Source organism: Leucoraja erinacea, chromosome 3 (genome assembly GCF_028641065.1).
Source record: "Leucoraja erinacea ecotype New England chromosome 3, Leri_hhj_1, whole genome shotgun sequence".
In the NCBI taxonomy this organism is placed as follows: Eukaryota; Metazoa; Chordata; class Chondrichthyes; order Rajiformes; family Rajidae; genus Leucoraja; species Leucoraja erinaceus.
Window position 1 is genome coordinate 18,525,614 of NC_073379.1, and position 20,660 is coordinate 18,546,273.

General features: G+C 42.8%; 1 protein-coding gene across 1 annotated transcript in view; it reads left to right on the forward strand.

The window, feature by feature from the left end:
* The window catches only part of LOC129695357 (trans-2,3-enoyl-CoA reductase-like), a 124,764-nt gene that overhangs the window by 102,815 nt on the left and 1,289 nt on the right, over positions 1-20,660 (forward strand). Inside the window, exons 8-10 of the mRNA XM_055632232.1 lie at positions 5,053-5,096; positions 18,101-18,158; positions 19,982-20,067. Of these exons, the coding sequence (XP_055488207.1) occupies positions 5,053-5,096; positions 18,101-18,158; positions 19,982-20,067 (188 nt within the window). The remainder of the gene's footprint in view (positions 1-5,052; positions 5,097-18,100; positions 18,159-19,981; positions 20,068-20,660) is intronic.

Below are 20,660 nucleotides of genomic sequence, written 5' to 3' on the forward strand. Positions count from 1 at the left end.
ATTATCTTATTGAATTTGAAAGAGTTTTCCTGAAGCTGGACGTTACAGATTTCAGGATCCTGCACCTTCTTCCCGATGGCAGGGATGAAATAAGTCTGTGTGGCTTTTACCATTGTTTATGAAAAAACTGCAATGCTGGAAAAATCAAAGGTGGGCAAATATGCTGGAGAAACTTAGCCGGTGAGGCAGTATCTATGGAGCGGAGAAATAGGTGGTGTTTCGGGTCGAAACCTTTCTTCAGACTGAAAAAGGGTCTCGACCTGAAACGTCACCTATTCCTTCGCTCCATAGATGCTGCCTCACCCGCTGAGTCATTCCTTCACCATTGCTACATCAAAACCCTAGACTTACCTGCCACTACCGATATTATAGGAGTACCTTCACATATTTTTAAACAATGCTGCACAAAGGTAAACACAAAATGCTGGAGTAACTCAGCGGGTCAGGCAGCTTCCCTGGAGAGAAGGAATGGGTGATGTTTCGGATCGAGACCCTTCCAAAAAGGTAGCTGTCATCACCTTTCCAAGGGCAACTATTGACGCGCGATCGAGAAATAAAAAAGCAACTTTGCTGTTGTCGCTCAAAATGAATTAAAAATAATGCCTGAGGGAAATATTTGTGGCAACAAAAGGTCTCTTTCACATCGGTGTTCATCTCAACAATGCAAAGGCCAGGTCAGGGCCTGTTTGGCAATTTGCAGCTTTCTTCGAGGGAAGACACATGCATTATGTATGGCACACAAACACGCAAACCACAGATGTAAAATGGCCCTACTGTGAGAAACCTAATTGGCACACAGCAAAATCTACCCATCATTGGAGACAATTTAAACCCCCCTGTACATAAAACTACTCATGAAATATTTGTTGTGATAATTGTTTCTCTTCTCTGCTCTCTGAAGAAATATAATCAGCACCATTATGACATTCAAGGGAAATTCTGTGAAAGGCATTATGGAGTGTGTAAGAATCCAGTAAATTACCTGTGCTAACCGCAAATGGTTAAGGATAGAGTTGTGCCTGTGAGAAGTTGACTGAAGGATTGTCCATAGCAGGTCTCAGAGATTAAGTGATTCTCTCTCACACAATTTTTTTGTCAGGTTTTACTGAGTTCCTTGCATTAGCTTAAATCAAGGATTTACTATTATTTAGAGTCAAAACACAGCCACAGATGGGAAACATATTGCATGTGCATGCAGCTAAATTGAGACTAATCTCAAATGTGTTCTCAAAGCTGACTGCTGGCACATGCCTCTCCTGAGACCAGAATGGAATCTGAATGGATCTTGCCACTGTCCCACAGCACAAGCGTTGCACACACACAGCAACATATCCCCCCGTTTGGAATACAGCCATTCCTTCTGCTTCACTAAACCACCAAAGAGACAAAATACATATTCTGCGTTATCCACACACAGAAAGGTTCACGTTAACATTTACGCAGCCTCATCTTAACGAAACCAAAAATGAAGACGCATTTATATCGGACCTTTCATATTACACATATTGAATATAAGAATAAAACACAAAGTGTGTCGGAGGGAACTGCAGATGCTGGTTTATACCAAAGATACACACCAAGCACTGGAGAAACTCAGTGGGTCGGGCAGCATTTAGAAAAGGATTGGACAGATGTCAGGTTGGATAGGGACCCTTCTTCAGTTACAAGAAAGATTCACACTTGAAATTCTGCATATCCATATCAGCCAGGCAGCTTCTGTGGAGGATACGGAGAGACGACGTTTCGAGTTGGGACCCTTCTTCAAACTGAATAAGGGAGCCGACCCGAAAAGTCGTCTGTCCGTTCCCTCCACAGAAGCTGCCCGATCCATATGGGTCTGCAAAGTTTCAACTAGTAACCCTTTAAGGTTCCTAGGGGCGGCACAGTGGCGCAACAGTAGAGTTGCTGCCGAACAGCATTTGCAGCACCAGAGAAGCAGGTTCAATCCCGACTACGGGTGCTATCTGTACGGAGTTTGGACGTTCACCCCATAACTGCCTAGGTTTTCTCAGAGATCTTTGGTTTCCTCCTACACTCAAAAGACATACAGGTTTGTAGGTTAATTAGCTTGGTATAAATTTAAATTGTCCCTAATGTTAGGGTAGTGTTAATGTGCGGGGATCGTTGGTTGGTGCGGACTCGGTGGGCCGAAGAGCATGTTTCCACGCTGCATCTCTAAACTAAAGCTCCACAGAACCTGCCTGATCCATTGAGTTAAGCCATCATTTTTTTTTTTTAACGCAAGATTGCAGCATCTGAAGTTCCTTGGGTCTCCATTGAATATAAGAGATAGGATGTGATGTTGCAGTTTTGCAAGACATTGGTCAGGCTGCAATTGCATTATTATATGCAGTTCAGGTACCACACTATAAGAAGAGTGTAAATACATTAGGGTACAGAAAATATTCACAAGAAGCTTGCAAGATTAGAGGGCTTGATTTATAAAGGGAAATTTGATAAATTGGTTCTGTTTTCACTGGAGAAAAAGGCCACTGAACAGAGATTTGATAAGAAGCATGAGAGGCTTGGGTTTGTCAGGACAATGTGCGCCAAAGGGCCTGTGAGCTCAATTACTCTATTATTTTGGAAAATGTATACATCTTTTAAAGTGTCAGTAGAACTATAATTGGCCAAATAACTTATTCCTCTCTGTGTTTATGTTTAAGAAAGAACTGCAGATGCTGGAAAAATCAAAGGTAGACAAAAAAGCTGGAGAAACTCAGCGAGCGAGGCAGCATCTATGGAGTGAAGGAATAGGTGACATTTCGGGACTCGAGCCGAAGCGTCGCCTGTTCCTTCGCTCCATAGATGCTGACTCGCCCACTGAGTTTCTCCAGCTTTTTTGCCTATCTGTGTTTTGTTTAGTTTGGAGATACAGCGCGGAAACTGGTCCTTCATCCCACCATGTCTGCACCGACCAGTGATCCCCGCATACTAACGCTATCCTACACACACGAGGGACAATTTACATGTACACAAAGCCAATTAACCTACTAACCTGTACATCTTTGGTGTGAGGGAGGAAACTGAAGATCTCGGGAAAAAACCCACGAGGTCACGGGGAGAACGTACAAACTCCGTACAGACAGCACCTGTATTCAGGATCTGGGACTATGGCGCTGTGAGACAGTAGCTCTACTGCTACATCTACTGCTGCACCACCACTTTATTAAACAGGAACTTAGAGAGTGGGACAAAGAAAATATTTTTCAGCGTGTCTGCTCTCAGATAGCAAACCAGTTCCAGCTGGTTCAGTACTCAACATGACACTAATACTTTTGGAGTATCCTTTAAGGCTTCTACACCCATTAGTACATAAGTATCATATCTTAATTCATTCTTATGTACTGAAACAAACTCCTTGCAGACAGCACCCATAGTCGGGATCGAACCCGGGTCTCCAGCGCTGCAAGTGCTGTAAGGAAGCAACTCTACTGCTGCGCCACCGTGCCTCCTGTGATCTTTGATGGGGGTGCAAATCGTGCAAAAGAGGACAGAATGCAATCAGAGCTTAGCAGGTTTACGGAGACAGGTTCTCTGTAAATGTAAATAAACAAATCAATAATCGTTATCAGAAAAACGGAAAACAATACTGACCAAATGGTGAGGGAAGCTCTGGGCACCAAGCAGAAATTTTCACTTTTGGATTCATGCCAGTTTTAACATTCAGATATATATAAGATTAACAAAAGCTAATGCGGGACTGGGAATGATTTAGAATTTTAATTTGGCAAATTGTTTTGGGAATTCCATTACGGTTTGTGAATTTTAAAATGGAATCCATCTTTAATGTCATAATTAGACCGAGATTATCTCCCACAATGTATTATTTAGATTTCCTTTCAATTGTTACGAGCAACTCAGTAGTAATTTGGGCTTTCAATGGTAACCCTTGAGGATTAAGATAATGGGTCATCATTTGGTGTACTAAGACTCCTAATGTTGTGTGCAATTGCTGAGACTTGCTCGTGCATTTTTAGGATTGTACAGTCTTTTACAAGGCCCGTTGTTGGTTGGTGGCTTTGGTAACAGAAAAATCATTCCAGATCTGGCCTGGTACCAGTTGCCAGTTTGTTACCAGTTGCTAATGTCTGGGGAAAGATAAAAAGGGGGATCTGGAAGCAAAGGTTAACATTTAAAAAATGTGAACAAATAACTCCTTGAACAATCAGCAGATGTCCAATCATGTATAGTCTTTCTGCTGACTGGTTAACACGCAACAAAAGCTTTCTAGTGCACCGCGATGCACATGACAATAAACTAAGCTCAATTCAAAACTAACTTAACTCCGATAAAACAAATGAAGCAAACAGAAGTTGGCACGGTGGCGCAGCGGTAGAGTTGCTGCTTTACAGCGCCAGGGACCTGGGTTCGATCCTGATTACAGGTGCTGCCTGTAAAGAGGTTGTACGTTCTTCCCGTGTCTGCGTACGTTTTCTCCAAGTGCTCCGGTTTCCTTCCACACTCCAAAGACTTACATGTTTTTAGGTTAATTTTTGGGGTAAAATTAGTCCTAGTGTGATGATTGTGTTAGACTGCGGGGATTGCTGGTTGGCGTGGACTCTGTGGGCTGAAGAGCCAGTTTCCGAGCTGTATCTCTAAAGTAAACTAGGGATGATCAGCCATGATCACATTGAATGGTGGTGCTGGCTCGAAGGGCTGAATGGCCTACTCCTGCACCTATTGTCTATTGTCTATACTAAATAAAACTGAGTCTTCTACGTTGGGCCAGGTCAGTTAGAAATAAGCATCAGATTTCTTGCGCAAATTGGAAAATTCTCATCTTATTAATTCACTCTTTCTGGTTTAAACTCTTTCGCTTTCATGCAGTGTTTCACAATTGATCGCATTAGTATTCTGTTTGAGAACCTAGAAATATTAAACTTTTTTTTTTAACTCTCTGTACTTGAAGAGAGTTAAACAAAATAATCAACATGTACAAAGATAGAACGTCTTTGTGTTTCTATTTGCTGTTCTTTCTGATTTGTTGACGTGATTTCGGCCAGCCTGAAGCAGGATGCCAAAATGTTTTGTTTTATTTCTTTCTTCTAGGCTTTGGCAATAGACAAGTCATGCCAGCTCTGGTCTGTTTTCTGGTATGTACAAACCGATCTTATGATGCATCCATTTTATATTCTTGATATTGTCTACATTTTGATCTCACTCATTTGATGAAATGTAAAAGCAGTGCTTTAAGTTTGCAAAGAATTTAGACTTTAGAGATGCAGTGCGAAAAGAACCCTTCGGTCTACCGAGTCCATGCCGACCAGTGATCACCCTGTGCACTACCCTACACACACTAGGGACAATTTTACAACTTACCAAACCCAATTACCCTACAAACCTGTACGTCTTTGGAGTGTGGGAGGAAACTGGAGCACTCAAAGAAAACCCGCGTGGTCACAGGGAGAACGTACAAACTCCGTACAGACAGCATCCGTGGTCAGGATCGAGCCTGTGTCTCTGGCGCAGTAAGGCTGCAACTCTACCGCTGTGCCACTGAGTCACCAATTGCAGACATGAAATTGACATGAGTCTCAGGGAGGATCTCATCCTGAAACGTCACCCATTCCTTCTCCCCAGTGATGCCGTCTATCCCACTGAGTTACTCAAGGCATTTTGTGTCTGTCTTCAGTGTAAACCAGCATCTGCACTTCCTTCCTACACAAGAAGTATTAACAGTTTTGCTTTATATAGATACATTCTATCTGAGAGTTTACTGCTGCTTCTGGTTTCATTTCAGAGTTCCAGCAACTACTGGTTTAGATTTTCCTTTGTTGCCATTCATTCGATCCATTTCCTCCTTCAATTCCGCATTCATCACCATCCTCGTCCCTCAGTTCCCTTAGGATCCAAAATCTATAGTCCTCTGCCCTCCACGGCCCACTTGATGAGCTCCCACACCGCTCAGGAATAAATAATTCTAATAATTCATGACCTTCTGGATTAAGGAATCCTCATCTTGTTTCAACATAACCAACCACTTGTATTGAGATTGTCATCACAACTTCTAGACTTTTGCAGGGATATAAATATCAACCATTTACACAGTCGAGCCTTTGGCAATGTATTTGGTTCCCTCAGATCATTTTTACTCACCTAAGTTTTATCGAAGGTACAGTCATACTCTTCTAATGGCAATGTCTTTTTTTTGGTTTCTGGGATTTTTATTGGACAATGTGACCGCATGTTTTGCTAAGAAATTATTCATGCCGGGTCACAGAAATATGCCATATTAAGGTTAGATTGGTGTACACATCCGCACCCCGATGAGGTTACATCTTGTCCTTGTCATAAAGGTGTTATGTCGTAGAGAACAGATCAGACTTGGGAAGAAGCAAGACAACAGTGGCACGATAAATGATTAAAGAATGGAGGAACGAGAGGCGTGTAATTTATGACAGGCATCTGACCCAGCAAGATTGGATGAAGCCTTGATATAACACTGGTATCATCTGTTTTAATAATATATGAGTTGAATTCTATGAGAGAGTTTTATTGTGCTTTTACTCTGCTTTTGAACCAGCCAGAGGCTGATCCAGTGCTTATATCTGATGGCAGGGAACATACCTGGGGTTAGGGAAATGCAAGCTTCATTTGGAATGTAATCAGCTCCGGTTGTGTCACTTGGCTTTCTGCATTTTGCAGCAATGCATTTCAACTCCTACTTACTTAAAATACCCATCTGCTTTTTCGACACAAGCTGTAGGAAGGAACGGCAGATGCTGGTTTAAATCGAAGATAGATACAAAATGCTGGAGTAATTCAGCGGGACAGGCAGGGAAGGAATGGGTGACGTTTCGGGTCTTGATCTGGAACGTCATCCATTCCTTCTCTCCAGAGATGCTGCCTGTCCCGCTGAGTTACTCCAGCATTTTGTGTCTATCTTTCGTTTTGACACAAGTGTACGGGTATTTAGCATACTTTTCTTGATTGAAGACACATTCTTGATTGGAATGGGTGTCAAGGGTTATGGGGGAAAGGCAGCCACGATTGAATAGTGGAGTGGACTTGATGCCCCTCCAGCTTTTTGTCAGTCTACAGGTTATTTTGCCATTATGTTCGGCATTGACATTGCTGCAGATGGGTCTGTTCCTATGCTGTACTTTTCTATGTTCTCTATTCTCTGAGCCAGGGTCCCAAGGCACTGAGGGCAGGTTATGGTCCACTGAGTCACAATTTCATACTAAAAGACAAGCCATTTTGATCCACAGTCAGCTTTGCTTCGCATATCTTCAGCTGGCTGAATCCCAAGGGAAGTCCAGATCTTGCACCTGGAAAGATTTCACCTCGCAATTTTTTGAATATGAAAGGATTAGTCCAAATCGCTTCCACAATTCTTCAGAATTAGCAATTTACATGGCAGCTGAGTTCCCACGATGCATGGTTGAATTAATGACTACTTTTAGATGTGAAGATACCAAGTTTATATATTAATACAAATCATTTGTAGCATAAGGATGTGATTAAGTTGGAAAAGGCAAGGAAAGATTCATGTGAATGTTTCCTGGACTAGAGGGTTTAATTCATAAGTAGAGATTAGATAGGCTAGGAATTACTTCCCTGGAGCAAAGAAAGTTGAGGGGTGACCTCATGGAGGGGCATAGATAGAGGAGATAGTCAGAGTCATTTTTCCCAGGGTATGGGAGTCTACAACTAGAGGGCACAGGTTTAAGGCAAGAATTGAAGAGTACTCGAGGGGCAACTTTTTTCTGGGTGGAAATGTGGCACAAGCTTCCCGAGAAGGTGGTAGAGGCAGGTATACATATAAAACACATTTGGACAGATACATGGATGGAAATGGTTTCGAAGGATATGGGCCCATATGGAAAATTGGATTAGCGTAGCTAAACCTACTGGTTGGCATGGACGAGTAGGGCCGAAGGGCCCGTCTACATCCTGTATAACTTTCTGAATCTATAATTAATTGTAGGAAGTTAACCTGGAGGCTTGGGCGTTGTAAGAGAACAGATCCAATGGTCAAACATTCCGAACAGAATTAGCCACGTTCCCACATTCTCCTTGTGACCAAAGATAGACACAAAAAGCTGGAGAAACTCAGCGGGACAGGCAGCATCTCTGAAGAGAAGGAATGGATGATGTTTTGGGTCGAGACCCTACTTCAAACTAGTCAGGGAAAAGGGAAATGAGAGATGTAGGCAATGATGTAGAGAGATTAAGAACAATGGATGAAAGGAACACAAAAAAGTCATGGTTATAAAGGAAACAGGCCATTGTTAACTCTTTGTTTGGTGAAAACGAGAAGCTGGGGCTACTTGGGTGGGAGAGGGATGGAGAGAGAGGGTATGGCGGGGGGGTTACTTAAAGTTAGAGAAATCAATATTCATACTATTTGGCTGTAAGCTGCCCAAGCAAAATATGAGTTGCTGTTCCTCCAATTTACATTTAGCCTCAATCTGACAAAGGAGGAGACCTAGGATTGAAAGGAGAGTATAGTGGGAATAGGAAGAAGAATTAAAGTGTTTAGCAAATGGGAGATCAGGTAGGTCCAGGCGGACAGAACGAGGTCACTCCCTTTGTGCACGTGGGTGTCCTCTTGTTTCCTCCCACATTCCCAAGACTTGAAGGATTGTAGGTTAATTGGCCTCTGTAAATTGCCTCTAGTGTGTATCAGGAGTGGATGAAAAACAGGGATGACATAGAACTAGTGTGAATGGATGATCAGACTGAATGGGCCAAAGAGCTTGTTTCCATGCTGTGTCTCTAAGACAAATGTAAGAAATACACCATAAAAGGCTTGGCAGTGTAAGTGTTAGATATTTATCTTGCTGGAAAGTCTAGGACTAGCAAATACAATCTCAGGCCAAGAGGTTGGTTATTTTAGACCAAGATGAGAAATCTCTTCCGTCAAAGGAGTGTGAATTTTTAGATTTCTTTATTCCCGAGGGATGTGGAATCCCAGTAATTGGAATGTGTAGGCCATGGTATTGTGCTTCCTTAGGGAATTAAGGGATGGGGATGGTGTGGGAATGTGGAATTGAGGGAGGAAATGGTCTGACTGTAAGACAATAAGTGAAAAATCTACAAAGTGCAGTTGCTGGAAATCAAAACTAAAAGGAGGAAATGCTGGAAAGACTCTGTGAGTACCAAAACTAACGATCTCTCTTTCCCAGTTCTGGACACAAGAGGTTACGTTTGTTTCTTTCTCCACAAATATTGTTTGACACTTGACGGTTTGTAGCACTTACTATTTTTATTACTGAATCAATTGCAGAGAATGTGGTCGAAGGAGCAAATGGGACTAGCTTAGATGGGGCATTTTGGTTAGCATGGATGTGTTGGGCCGAAGGGCCTCCTTCCCTGATGTATGACTTTGTGAGTGACAGACCAATTTAGTTTAGTTTAGAAATACAGTACGGAAACGGGCCCTTTTCGGCCCTCCGAGTCCGCACGGACCAGCGATCCCCGCACATTAACAATACCCTACACATGCAGGGACAAGTTTACATTTATACCAAAGGATACAAAAGACATTTATGATCACATACACCAATCAGTGTAATGAAATTTAACTTGCCATTGCAGCACACAAATAAAAATAGAACACTACATTAAAGAATTTTACATAAACATAAAAAATCCCCCCACAATGGTTCCCACTGTGAGGGTAGGCAACAAAGTCCAGTCCTATCCCCTGTTCACCCATAGTTGGGCCTATTGAGGCCTACGCTATGGCAGCCCGATGCTTCAGGCCACTGAACCTGGAAACCTGTATATATTTGGAGTGTGGGGGGAAACCGAAGATCTCAGAGAAAGCCCACGCAGGTCATGGGTAGAATGTACAAACTCTGTACAGACAAGCACCCTTTGTCAGGATGGAACCCGGGTCTCTGGCGCTGCAAGGCAGTAACGGTACCACTGTGCCACCATGCCACCCATTTCTGCTGCTTATTTTTTGTTCTAATGTTCAAGAAACAAGTCAAAAGTCAAGAGTGTTTTATTGTCATATGTCCCGGACAATATCCCCAACAATGACATTCTTACTTGGGTTCAGTACCCGGATCAAAATTGTTGATGGGAAGGAAAAGGTTAACTTCAGCAGTTCTTGAAATATGATTTTGCTGCTTTTATGAACCAGGCATTTAGACGAATCCCAAACGCAATCATTCTTTGACAGATGGTGCTGCCATTCCGTTTTTTGTTAAATTAGTGCATTGCTTCCGGGGATAACATTTCATACACCAATTTCTGGAAAATATATTTATTTTAAAAACACATTTATACAAGGTAAACATAGATCAGTGTGAAAAAAAGTTCCCCTGCAGTACTCACTTTACATGTTTGTTAATCAGTGATGTATTGCTGAATAAATGTATATTTATGACTCAATTGCTATCTGTGCCTTACGGCCTGGATGTAGCAACATGTAACAATGGTGGCAACATGCTTCTTGTCACTGGCAGTAACTTTGGGATTCCCGTACTGGCTCAAGTGAAGGCAGGAGTGGGGAATATGTGCCTGGAATTTTGTTGCAAGAATGTTCGTTATGCTCAATACTGCACACTTCCTTGTGTCACGCATGGGGAACTAACTTACGTTTAGGTTTATTATTGTCATGTGCACCAAGATACAGTGAAAAGTTTCTGTTTATATGCCATCCTGTTTAATCAATAACAATGACCACAAATACAATCAAGCTAAACACAAGTATAACAGTTCGAGTGAAGAAAACAAGCGTGAAGAGCACATCAACGGCCTTTGTGGATCCGATGGGCTGATCCTCTCTCTTTCTTTCTTTCTTTCTTTCCTTCCTTCCTTCCTTCCTTCCTTCCTTCCTTCCTTCCTCCTTCCTTCCTTCCTTCCTCTTCCTTCCTTCCTTCCCTCCTTCCTTCCCTCCTTCCTCCTTCCTCCTTCCTCTCCCTCCTCCTCCTCCTTCCCTCCTTCCCTCCTTCCCTCCTCCCCTCCTTCCCCTCCTTCCCCTCCTTCCCTCCTTCCCCTCCCTCCCTTCCCTCCTCCCCCCTTCCCCTCCTTCCTTCCTTCCTTCCTTCCTTCCTTCCTTCCTTCCTTCCTTCCTTCCTTCCTTCCTTCCCTCCTTCCTTCTCTTCCTTCCCTCTTCCCTCCCTCCTTCCCTCCTTCCCTCCCTCCTCTTCCCTCCCTCCTTCCCTCCTCCCTTCCCTCCCTCCCTCCTTCCCTCCTTCCTTCCCTTCCTTCCTTCCCTTCCTTTGGTCCTTCCGTCCTCCCTTCCTCCCTTCCTCAAGGGGTTCCTTTTTCCTTCCTTCCTTCCTTCCGTCTGTGGGGTCATGGTCAAGGGGTAGTTTTGAGGAAGTGTCCAAAAGCTGTCACGTCTGGGAGATGATGGTCTGGTGCTCCTGTCTGGGACATGGGTTTGATAAGTTTGAAGAAACTCTCCACAGGTGTTGCCTGACCTGCTGAGTTACTCCAGAGCGTTGTGTCTCTTTTGTAACCCGTCATCTACAGTTCCTTGTTTCTACAGGTACTTTTGTGGTGTTTCTACAGGTACTTTCGGAGTCTGGGAAGGAAGCTGACTGATTTGCAAGCAGAATCTCAGGGTGATAAAGATCAGACAGTTGACTTAATTCTTATGTTTTATTTGGTGGAATATATATTGACTAGGACGTGGGCAATAACCTCTAGCTCTTCCTCGGAAATTATCATGGAATATTTAAGGTCTGCTTTGAAGACCAGCCCGTGGCAAATTTTACCATCTTCCTCAACAGTGCAGAACTCACTCAGTACTGCATGGATAGTCACACAATGTTTTTGTGCTTATCTCTGGAAGAGGACTTAAACCTGTCACATTTTGATTCGGGAGCAAGGGGTGTATCCAACTAATCCACAGCTGATGAATTAAGCTCAGCCTGTCACGCACTGTCGAGTCACCCAGCCTCACTGTGTGAACACTGGGACGAGTCTTTTACTTTTGTGAAGTATCTGTCATAGCTACCCAGACAACCCACCCCATAAGTGAAGCTCGTATCAAAAACTTTATTGGTTATACAGTCCACCATCAGGAAGTTTCTCCATTGCTGTAGAGACTTCATGGTTTTCATTTTGTAGTGTCTCCGAGGTCCCAGGAAGACTGGGGCCCTTGCAGAAATAGCAAGTGGCAGCAATTCATGGACAACTGCTTTGGTGATACCTGTTTCAGAATCTCCAGAAGGGAAAACCATTTCATGTGAACCTAGCTACCAAAAAAATGTTTTTTTTTAATTGGAGGTTAATTCTAAGGTAATTTAGAACCTAACCATGTCTTCCAGAGATGCTGCTTGACCCACTGAGTTACTCCATCACTTTTTATTTTTTTGTTGTAATCTAGCACCTGTAGTTCCTTGTTCCGTTACCAGGTTTCAGTTTCGGTTTCAGTATTATAAGGCAATTTGTACATCTAGTTTGCTTAAGATCAGTTGCAGTGATACCACTCATAATCTGTCCTTAAAGGAGGACATTGTGCATCTCAGTCATCTACAAGTGGACAGCATGAAGGCCAAGCACAAATAATTCACAAACTCACACCGTATGGCTACTCCCAAGATAGACACAAAATGCTGGAGTAACTCAGCGGGACAGACAGCATCTCTGGAGAGATGGAATCGGTGACGTTTCGGGTCGTGACCCTTCTTCAGACTTTTTTTGTGCCTATCTTCGGTTTAAACCAGCATCTGCAGTTCCTTCCTACACAGTGCGGCTACTCCCACTGCACTTGTAGCCTAGTTGATAGATCCCACCAAGAGCTTATCAAGTTGGAGTGGTAACTAGCTATCCTCAAGTGTCGGGAGACTGCCTGCAAAGTAGATTAAGTGCAGGCCACTCAATAAACTACTTGCACCCTGCTAATCCCCTGTAGGCAATGATTTAAGAATCTCTACAGATTTTGAACGCAGCTGTTTGAACCTCATTAAACTGTAAAATGATAGCGAGTGTTGTGGAGGGATTTACTGAGTGCAGACTGTCGAAGCTCAAATTCCAACTCAGATTAGTTTGTGGTCATGTACACCCGAGTGCAATGAAATTCCTTCTTCCCATGAAGCTTGCAGAGTCAACTGTAATGATAAATACAATATTCAACATAGGCATGAGTGCAAAACAGCAGAATGGTGCTAGAATGTATTGCAATCCAAAATAGAGCAAATAATATTCAGTCTGAAGAAGGCTTTCAGCTCGAAACGTTACCTATTTCCTTCGCTCCATAGATGCTGCTGCACCCGTTGAGTTTCTCCAGCATTTTTGTGTACCAAATAATATTCATATGTTGATGTTCCATGCAAAGCCATTTTTGTAATACATGCTGGTTAATTTCCCCTATTTTTAACCGTCTACCATGTGTATTTAGTAAATCACAATGGCATTAGGGCAGAACAGTGGTGCAACAGTAGAGTTGCTGCCTTACAGCACCAGAGACCCGGGTTCAATCCTGACTACGGGTGTTGTCTGTACGGAGTTTGTACATTCTCCCTGTGACCTGCATGGTGCTCCCATTTCCTCCCACATTCCAAAGACGTGCAGGTTTTTAGGTTAATTGTCTTCTGTAGATCGTCCCTAGCGTGTAGGATAGAACTAGTATAGAGGTGATCACTGGTTGGCGTGGAATCAGAGGGCTGAAGGGCCTGTTTCCACACTGTATCTTTAAAACTAAAACTTAAAACAGTCTGATGAAGGGTTTTGGCCCGAAACGTTGCCTATTTCTTTCGCTCTATAGATGCTGTCGCACCCGCTGAGTTTCTCCAGTATTTTTGTCTACCTTCGATTTTCCAGCATTTGCAGTTCCTTCTTAAACAGGTTTGTAGGTTAATTGGCTTTGGTAAAAAATTGTAAATTGGCCCTAGTGTGTAGGATAGTGCAAGTGAATGCGATGATCGCTGGTCAACATGGACTCGGTGGGCCGTAGGGTCTCTTTTCAGCATTGCATTTTTAAAGTATGTCTAATAGTAAAGTCTAAATTGAAAATGTTGAAACTGAAATATTTTATTTATTTGATTTGATATATTAAAAAATATATATATTCCAGTTTTAGCAATGCCAAACCAAAGATGTATCCCCCAGTGAGGAGGGGTAAATTAGGTGATAAAACATCAGTTTTGCCATTCCCTCCATTCCCACACTTTTACCACAAGGAGCTGTAGATGAAAATGTATTTCAGAATATGAGCGTGATTTGTGGAACTTGATTTCTCCAAAGCAGATACAAGACACAGCAGATGCTGAAATCTGGAGCAAAAATGTGGGAGAAACTCAGTGAGTCAGACAGCATCCATGGAGGCAGAGGAATCGTTGACAGTCAAGACATTGCATTAATTTAGTTTTTGTTCAGTTTAGAGATACAGTGTGGATAAGCCCTTCGGCCCACCAAGTTCGTGCTGACCAACAATCAGCCGTACACTAGTTCTATCCTACACACTTGGAGCAATTTACAGAAGTCAACTAACCTACAAACCTCCAAGTCTTTGGAGTGTGGGAGGAAACAGGAGCACCCAGAGAAAACCCACGTGGTCAAAGGGAGAACCTACAAACTCCGTACAGACAGCACCCATAGTCAGGATCAAACCCAGGCCTCTCGAGCTGTAATACAGTAACTCTGCTGCTGCGCCACTGTGCAACCCTAAATTTGGGCAATGTCTTTATATTCTGATTACAACTACCAATTTCCAGATATCAAATCAACATTTTCATTTAAATACTAGACAAAGGGATTTGTGCAAATGCATTCACATACATACAGTATTAGTAAGATCCTGCTTGCTGTTTGAGGAAGTTGATCAGATCAGATATCATGATTGATCAGATATATCCAAGGTCAGTGCGGGAAGCGAGAGAAGAAATTGCACGAGCCCTCCAGGAGATTAATGAAAGCCCTGCCCCACGGTACGAGTTCATTCCAAGAGCTCTCCCGAGTTAAAAAAAAAATTAAATTCATGGTAAGCACGGAGAATGAATGTAGCGAGTACGTCGGAGCTCGGGGACGTCTCTTAGCGCTCACGGCAGGTACTCGGGAAGACTCGCTAACGGCAGGTAAGCACGGGAAGACTCGTGAAGATTTTTCAAAATGATGAAAAATGTCCACGAGAGCCCCGAGTACCGACGAGTGGCCATTACCGTAAATCTCCGAGTTCGAATCAGGGCAAACTCGGGAGAACTCTTGGAATAAACTCGTACCGTGGGACAGGGCTTTTACTCATACAAGCAAGGGGCCGGAAGACTGTAGGGTGGCAAATGATGTGCCCCTATTCAAGAAGGGCTGCAGGGGAAAGTCTGGGAACTACAGACCAGTGATCTTAACATCTGTGGTCAGAAAGGTACTAAAGAGTATTCTGAGGGATAGTACAGCCATGCACAGAGATGGACAAAGGCTGATTAGGGATAGTCAACATGGTTTTATACATGGGAGGTCATGACTCACAAATCTGATTGAGTTTTTTGAGCATATAACCAAAAAGTGGATGAGAGCAGAGTTGTAGATGGAGTATACATGGATATTAGTAAGGCATTGACAAGGTTCTAAGGTACACAAAAATGAAGGAGAAACTCAGCGGGGAGGAAGGGGAGGAGACAGCAAGGGGTAACAAAATTGGGAGAATTCAATGTTCATGCCCCCAGGATGCAGACTCCCCAAGCGGAAGAAGAGGTGCTATGGTTGGCTGCTCTGGAAGGTTAGTTTTAGTTTAATTTTAGAGATACAGCGCGGAAACAAGCCTGACCAGCAATCCCTGCACATTAACACTGCCCTACACACACAAAAATAAAATGTAGATATTTGTGTATTATTGTCTTCAAACAGACCCATGTTTTTCTGTGTTTTATATTTTGTGGTTTAGTTTACTTTAATTTATTTACAGATACAGTGCGGAAACAGGCCCTTCGGCCCACTGTGTTCGCACAGACACAATTAACAGAATTAATCCCAAACCTGTGCATTGGAGTGTTGGGGGGAACATTAAACCATGCAAAGACAGCTGCACACAATTTATGTTTAGGGACAATTAACCAAGCCAATAACAAACTTACCTGGAATTTTTACCTTGTCTGCACATCTGGACGCCCACAACGATGGCTGTGGACAAACCTGTACGCCTTTGGAGTGATAAATGTTGGGGGTTGTGTTAAATAGATTAAACTTAAGGTGAAGGGAGAAAAAACCGATTTGAATTGGAATGTGGAAAATGCTGGCAGCTAGGCCGGGTAGCTAACTTTTGCACGCAAAGAGTGGTAGGTTTGTACCGGAACGAGCTGCCGGCAGCCCTCTCCCACCTTGCAGTACACTTGAGGTGTTCAGGTACTATCGCAATTTTCCATGTTTAAGAAAACATTTTTCTAGACAGGTACACGCACACCTCTACCTGGAATTCCTTCCCTTGACTCTGTACACATCATCATCAAGTGGACAACGCCCGCAACAACGATGGCTGGCGGAGGCTTGAGCATGGTGCGCTGACCAACCTGGGGAAGAAAAGGAGATTGTAGACTTCAGGGACTGGCCAATTTTGTGTTTCTAGCTTCAGGTTCCACCACAGTGATAAACAATGCTGTACTCTGATGAAGGCTCATCAGCGTTGTGTTGAAGAAGGTTCTGTTTCAATCCTGTGAACTTTGTGTCGAGAGCATCCTTTGCATCATTGTACAACTGCTGTCTGGCAAATTTGTTTCACTTGCACTTTATGTGCAATGTGACGAATAAAACCGTATTGTTGAATTGGATAGAACAGGTGTAGACGGATATGGGCCAGGGCGATGGCATCCCAAGGATGCTCTGTCCCGACCGGAAGGCTCACCCCCCCAACGGGAGGCTCAACCGTTTCCACGCTCCCCTCCATGCTGGCAGCTAGGCCGAGTGTAGCTAGGGCATATTGGCCGGCGTAGGCAAGTTAGGCCGAAGGGCCTGTTTCCACGTTGTATCACTCAAAGACCCAATCACCCCCCCCCCCCCCCCCCCCCCCCCCCCCACACCCCCCACCCCCCCACGGACTTATTTTTACAAAATCGTTTGCTATTTCATTGAGATGCAAATGCATTTCGATCTCTTTCCAACAAGGACATTAAAATGAATCAATCTGAAACAATATCACCAGGCAATTATATGTTTCCACGTTTTATGACCAATTTCTTTACAGTATATAAACAAAGAAATACAAATATACATGAAAATATGAAAAAGATCACCTCTAAATTATTTTGTGTGATACAAATAAATACAAAGATAGACACGAAATGCTGATGTATACCAAAGATAGACAAAATTCTTGTAAAATTTCTTGAAAACATGTCAGCAAAAGTAGGAATAATGATAATTTTGAAGACTTGATACCCTCAATGTATAATCTCTTGCCTCTTTTTTCATTGTTAAACAGATCAATAATCGGTATCAAATAAATTTTGTGGAATTAGACCAAATTTGATTTGCGATTTTGTGCAAAAAGCTGCCCACTTCATTTGATTCTTTCCTGAGGCATTGGAATACAAAACCTGCTGGCTTCTTTATGAATGAATTTACCAGATGACTTCAGTGGAGTGCTAACCTGGGATGAATTTATGATACAATTCTGCCCCACTTCTGTCAAATGGATTGGGTTTGAATCAATTTCAGCAGTGGCTTAGGAGAGCGGAGTGTTCTGTAAATTTCTGTGAAAGTCTCCCTTGTGTAATGAGTGATTAATTATTTTTATGTATACATCCATAAACCTGCTATCAAAATATGCAGTTGTGTGGCATTGATACGTGAGATGAATTAAGGAGACAAACGACCATTTACATTTCTTCTTTTGGCACACATTTTAGAAGGGATATATCAAGGTGAGAGGGTGATGTCAAAGACAATATTAAATCATCAATTTATTTCACTCAGAGCTGGTTTTGTCTTAATGTAAAATGCATAAAATATAAACTTGGAAAGAGTCTAAAAATTGTTTTTCTGTTTCAGCGAAAATACTTTGGTTGTTCAAAAACACCAATAATAAATGATGAATATCTTTATTTAAACAAAAATGTTTATCAAATGTTCATCCTAACCAAGACAAATTTTCCAATTCATCCACCATGCATATGCAAATATTGGAGATAGTTATTCGTTAGCTATATTCGTTAGCTGACGAGCAATTCCAACCAACAATGAGTTATGTTCTTTCTCTCAGGTCTGTGGAGCTGGAAACTATTTTACAAATGCTGTTATAATCCAAGTGCATAAAACAGGTAGGTATAATTTCCATCTAATTCCACTTGTTGTCTGCCATTGCCCTGTATTTTGGCACTTTGCAATTATTTAGCGACTGTCTTGCACTGATTGATTGAAAGATGTGGCATGGAAACAAGCCCTTCGGCCCATTGAGTTCACACTGACCATCGACCACCCATAATACTAGTTCTATGTTATCCCACTTTCATAGAAACATAGAAAATAGGTGCAGGAGGAGGCCATTCGGCCCTTCGAGCCAGCACCGCCATTCATTGTGATCCCCTATCAATAACTCGTGCCTGCCTTCTCTCCATATCCCTTGACTCCATTAGCCCCCAGAGCTCTATCTAACTCTCTCTTAAATCCATCCAGTGACTTGGCCTCCACTGCCCTCTGTGGCAGGGAATTCCATAAATTCACAACTCTCTGGGTGAAAACGTTTTTTCTCACCTCAGTCTTAAATGACCTCCCCTCTATTCTAAGATCCATTCCCTACATATCTGGGATAATTTATCGAGGCCAATAAACCGACAACCCCCCATATAGCCCCCACCCCCCACACCCTCAACCCCCGTCCATTCTAGTTCTAAGCAAGCCCACTTTAGCATCGACTCCCTACACATTAGGAGCCATATACAGAGGCCCATTAATTTACAAACCCGCATGTTTCCGGCATGTGCGAGGAAATTGGAGCATCCGCAGTTAATCTGTGCGGTGATAGGGAGAACATGCAGACTCCACAAAGGCCAGCAAACGTGGTCAGGATTTAACCCGGGTCTCTAGCGCAGTGAGGCAGCAACTCTACCAGCTGTGACACTGTGATGCCCTGCAACAACTATTTTCTCCCTCTGTTTATGTTAACTCTGAGCAAGATCTGAAAGTCTTTTTGATGTTAAGTTTGAACATTGAATTCTCCAATTTTAGGTACCGACCTAACCTTCATCCTCTCCTTCCCCCACATACCCAACCCAACTTCCTTTCCCCACCCTCTCCCATCACTGTGTTCCGCAGAACTTGTACCAATTACTCCTCTCCCCCTCCCCTTTTACCTACATTCCTTCCTCCAGCTTCACAGTTTGCAACTCTTCAATCCTTTTGTCTCACACCTTCTATCTTTTCATCTCTGCCCTTTATCCAACCATGCCGATCATAAAACCCTTCTCACCTGTATGACCTTATTCCGTGCCAGGTTTATCCTGCCCCTTCTCCCTTACAGCTTTCTTCACAATCTCCCCTTCCCCATCCCCCACGATCAGTCTGATAAAGTCCCGACCCAAAACGCCACCTATCCATGTTTTCCAGAGATGCTGCCTTTTAGTTTCTCCAGTAACGAAGTAAGCTAACTTACTCCAGTGCTGTGTGTCTTCTTTTGTAAACCAGCGTCTCCAGTTCCAACATTAAACCCTTGGCCCTCTCCTAGAAATATAACATAGAAACATAGAAACATAGACAATAGGTGTGGGAGTAGGCCATTCGGCCCTTCGAGCCAGCACCACCATTCAATATGATCATGGCTGATCATCCAGAATCAGTCCCCCATTCCTGCCTTTTTTCCCATATTCCATAACAGGACATAATACTGAGGGAGGATAGGCAATCTCCCTGTTATTCAGGCCAAAGTCAGGCTCTCCAGACAGTAATACAACTTTGTTGTGTAAATCTTTAATGTAATGATATTACATGACTTTCAATGTGAACAAGTTGGGCCGAAGGACATGTTTCATCGCAGTATAACTTGAAGACCAAAATGAAGATGCCTTTGCTATCAATCGCATTTAAACTTCAAATGCACACTATCCTATGCCAAATTCAATGATCAGTCTGTTTTATTTTTCTCGAGGTACCAAGAATCATTTTGTGAGACCAACTTACAACCCCTTAACATGGCTTTTCAAACTGGTTTCTTGCCCCAACTATACATACGAGGTAATAATTTCTTCAAACATTTTATTGCTTCTAATCGTTTATCCTATTACTCAGGTTCAGTTTAGTTTTTTTAGTTTAGAGATGGTGTGGAAACAGGCCATTTGGCCCACCGAATCCGTGCCTACCAGCGATCACCTGTACTCTAGCACTATCCTGCACACTAGAGGCAATTTACAGAAGTCACGTTCCCAAAGCAAGCTGTTAATGCAACCCCAACAGCAAGCTCTCTCTGGGGTGCATCTGTAGAAATTTGTAAGGTTCATTGGAGACGTGTCAAATGAACTTAGTCTCCTGCGGAAGTGGACATTGGTGTGCTGTCTTGGCTGTTACATCCATGTTTGATCCATGACAGATCATTGATGATAGCTATGCCCAGCAACTTAAAGCTCTCAATCAATTCCACCTCTGCATCAATTGTGCTAATCAGGGCATGTACTCCACCTCCCTTCCAGAAATCACTAACTAACTTTGGTAGAACAGAACACAGAAGAAGAAGAATTTAGTTTAGTTTAGTTTATTGTCACGTGTACCGAGGTACAGTGAGAAGCTTTTTTGTTGCATGTTTTTCAGCCAGTGACAAGACTATACATGAT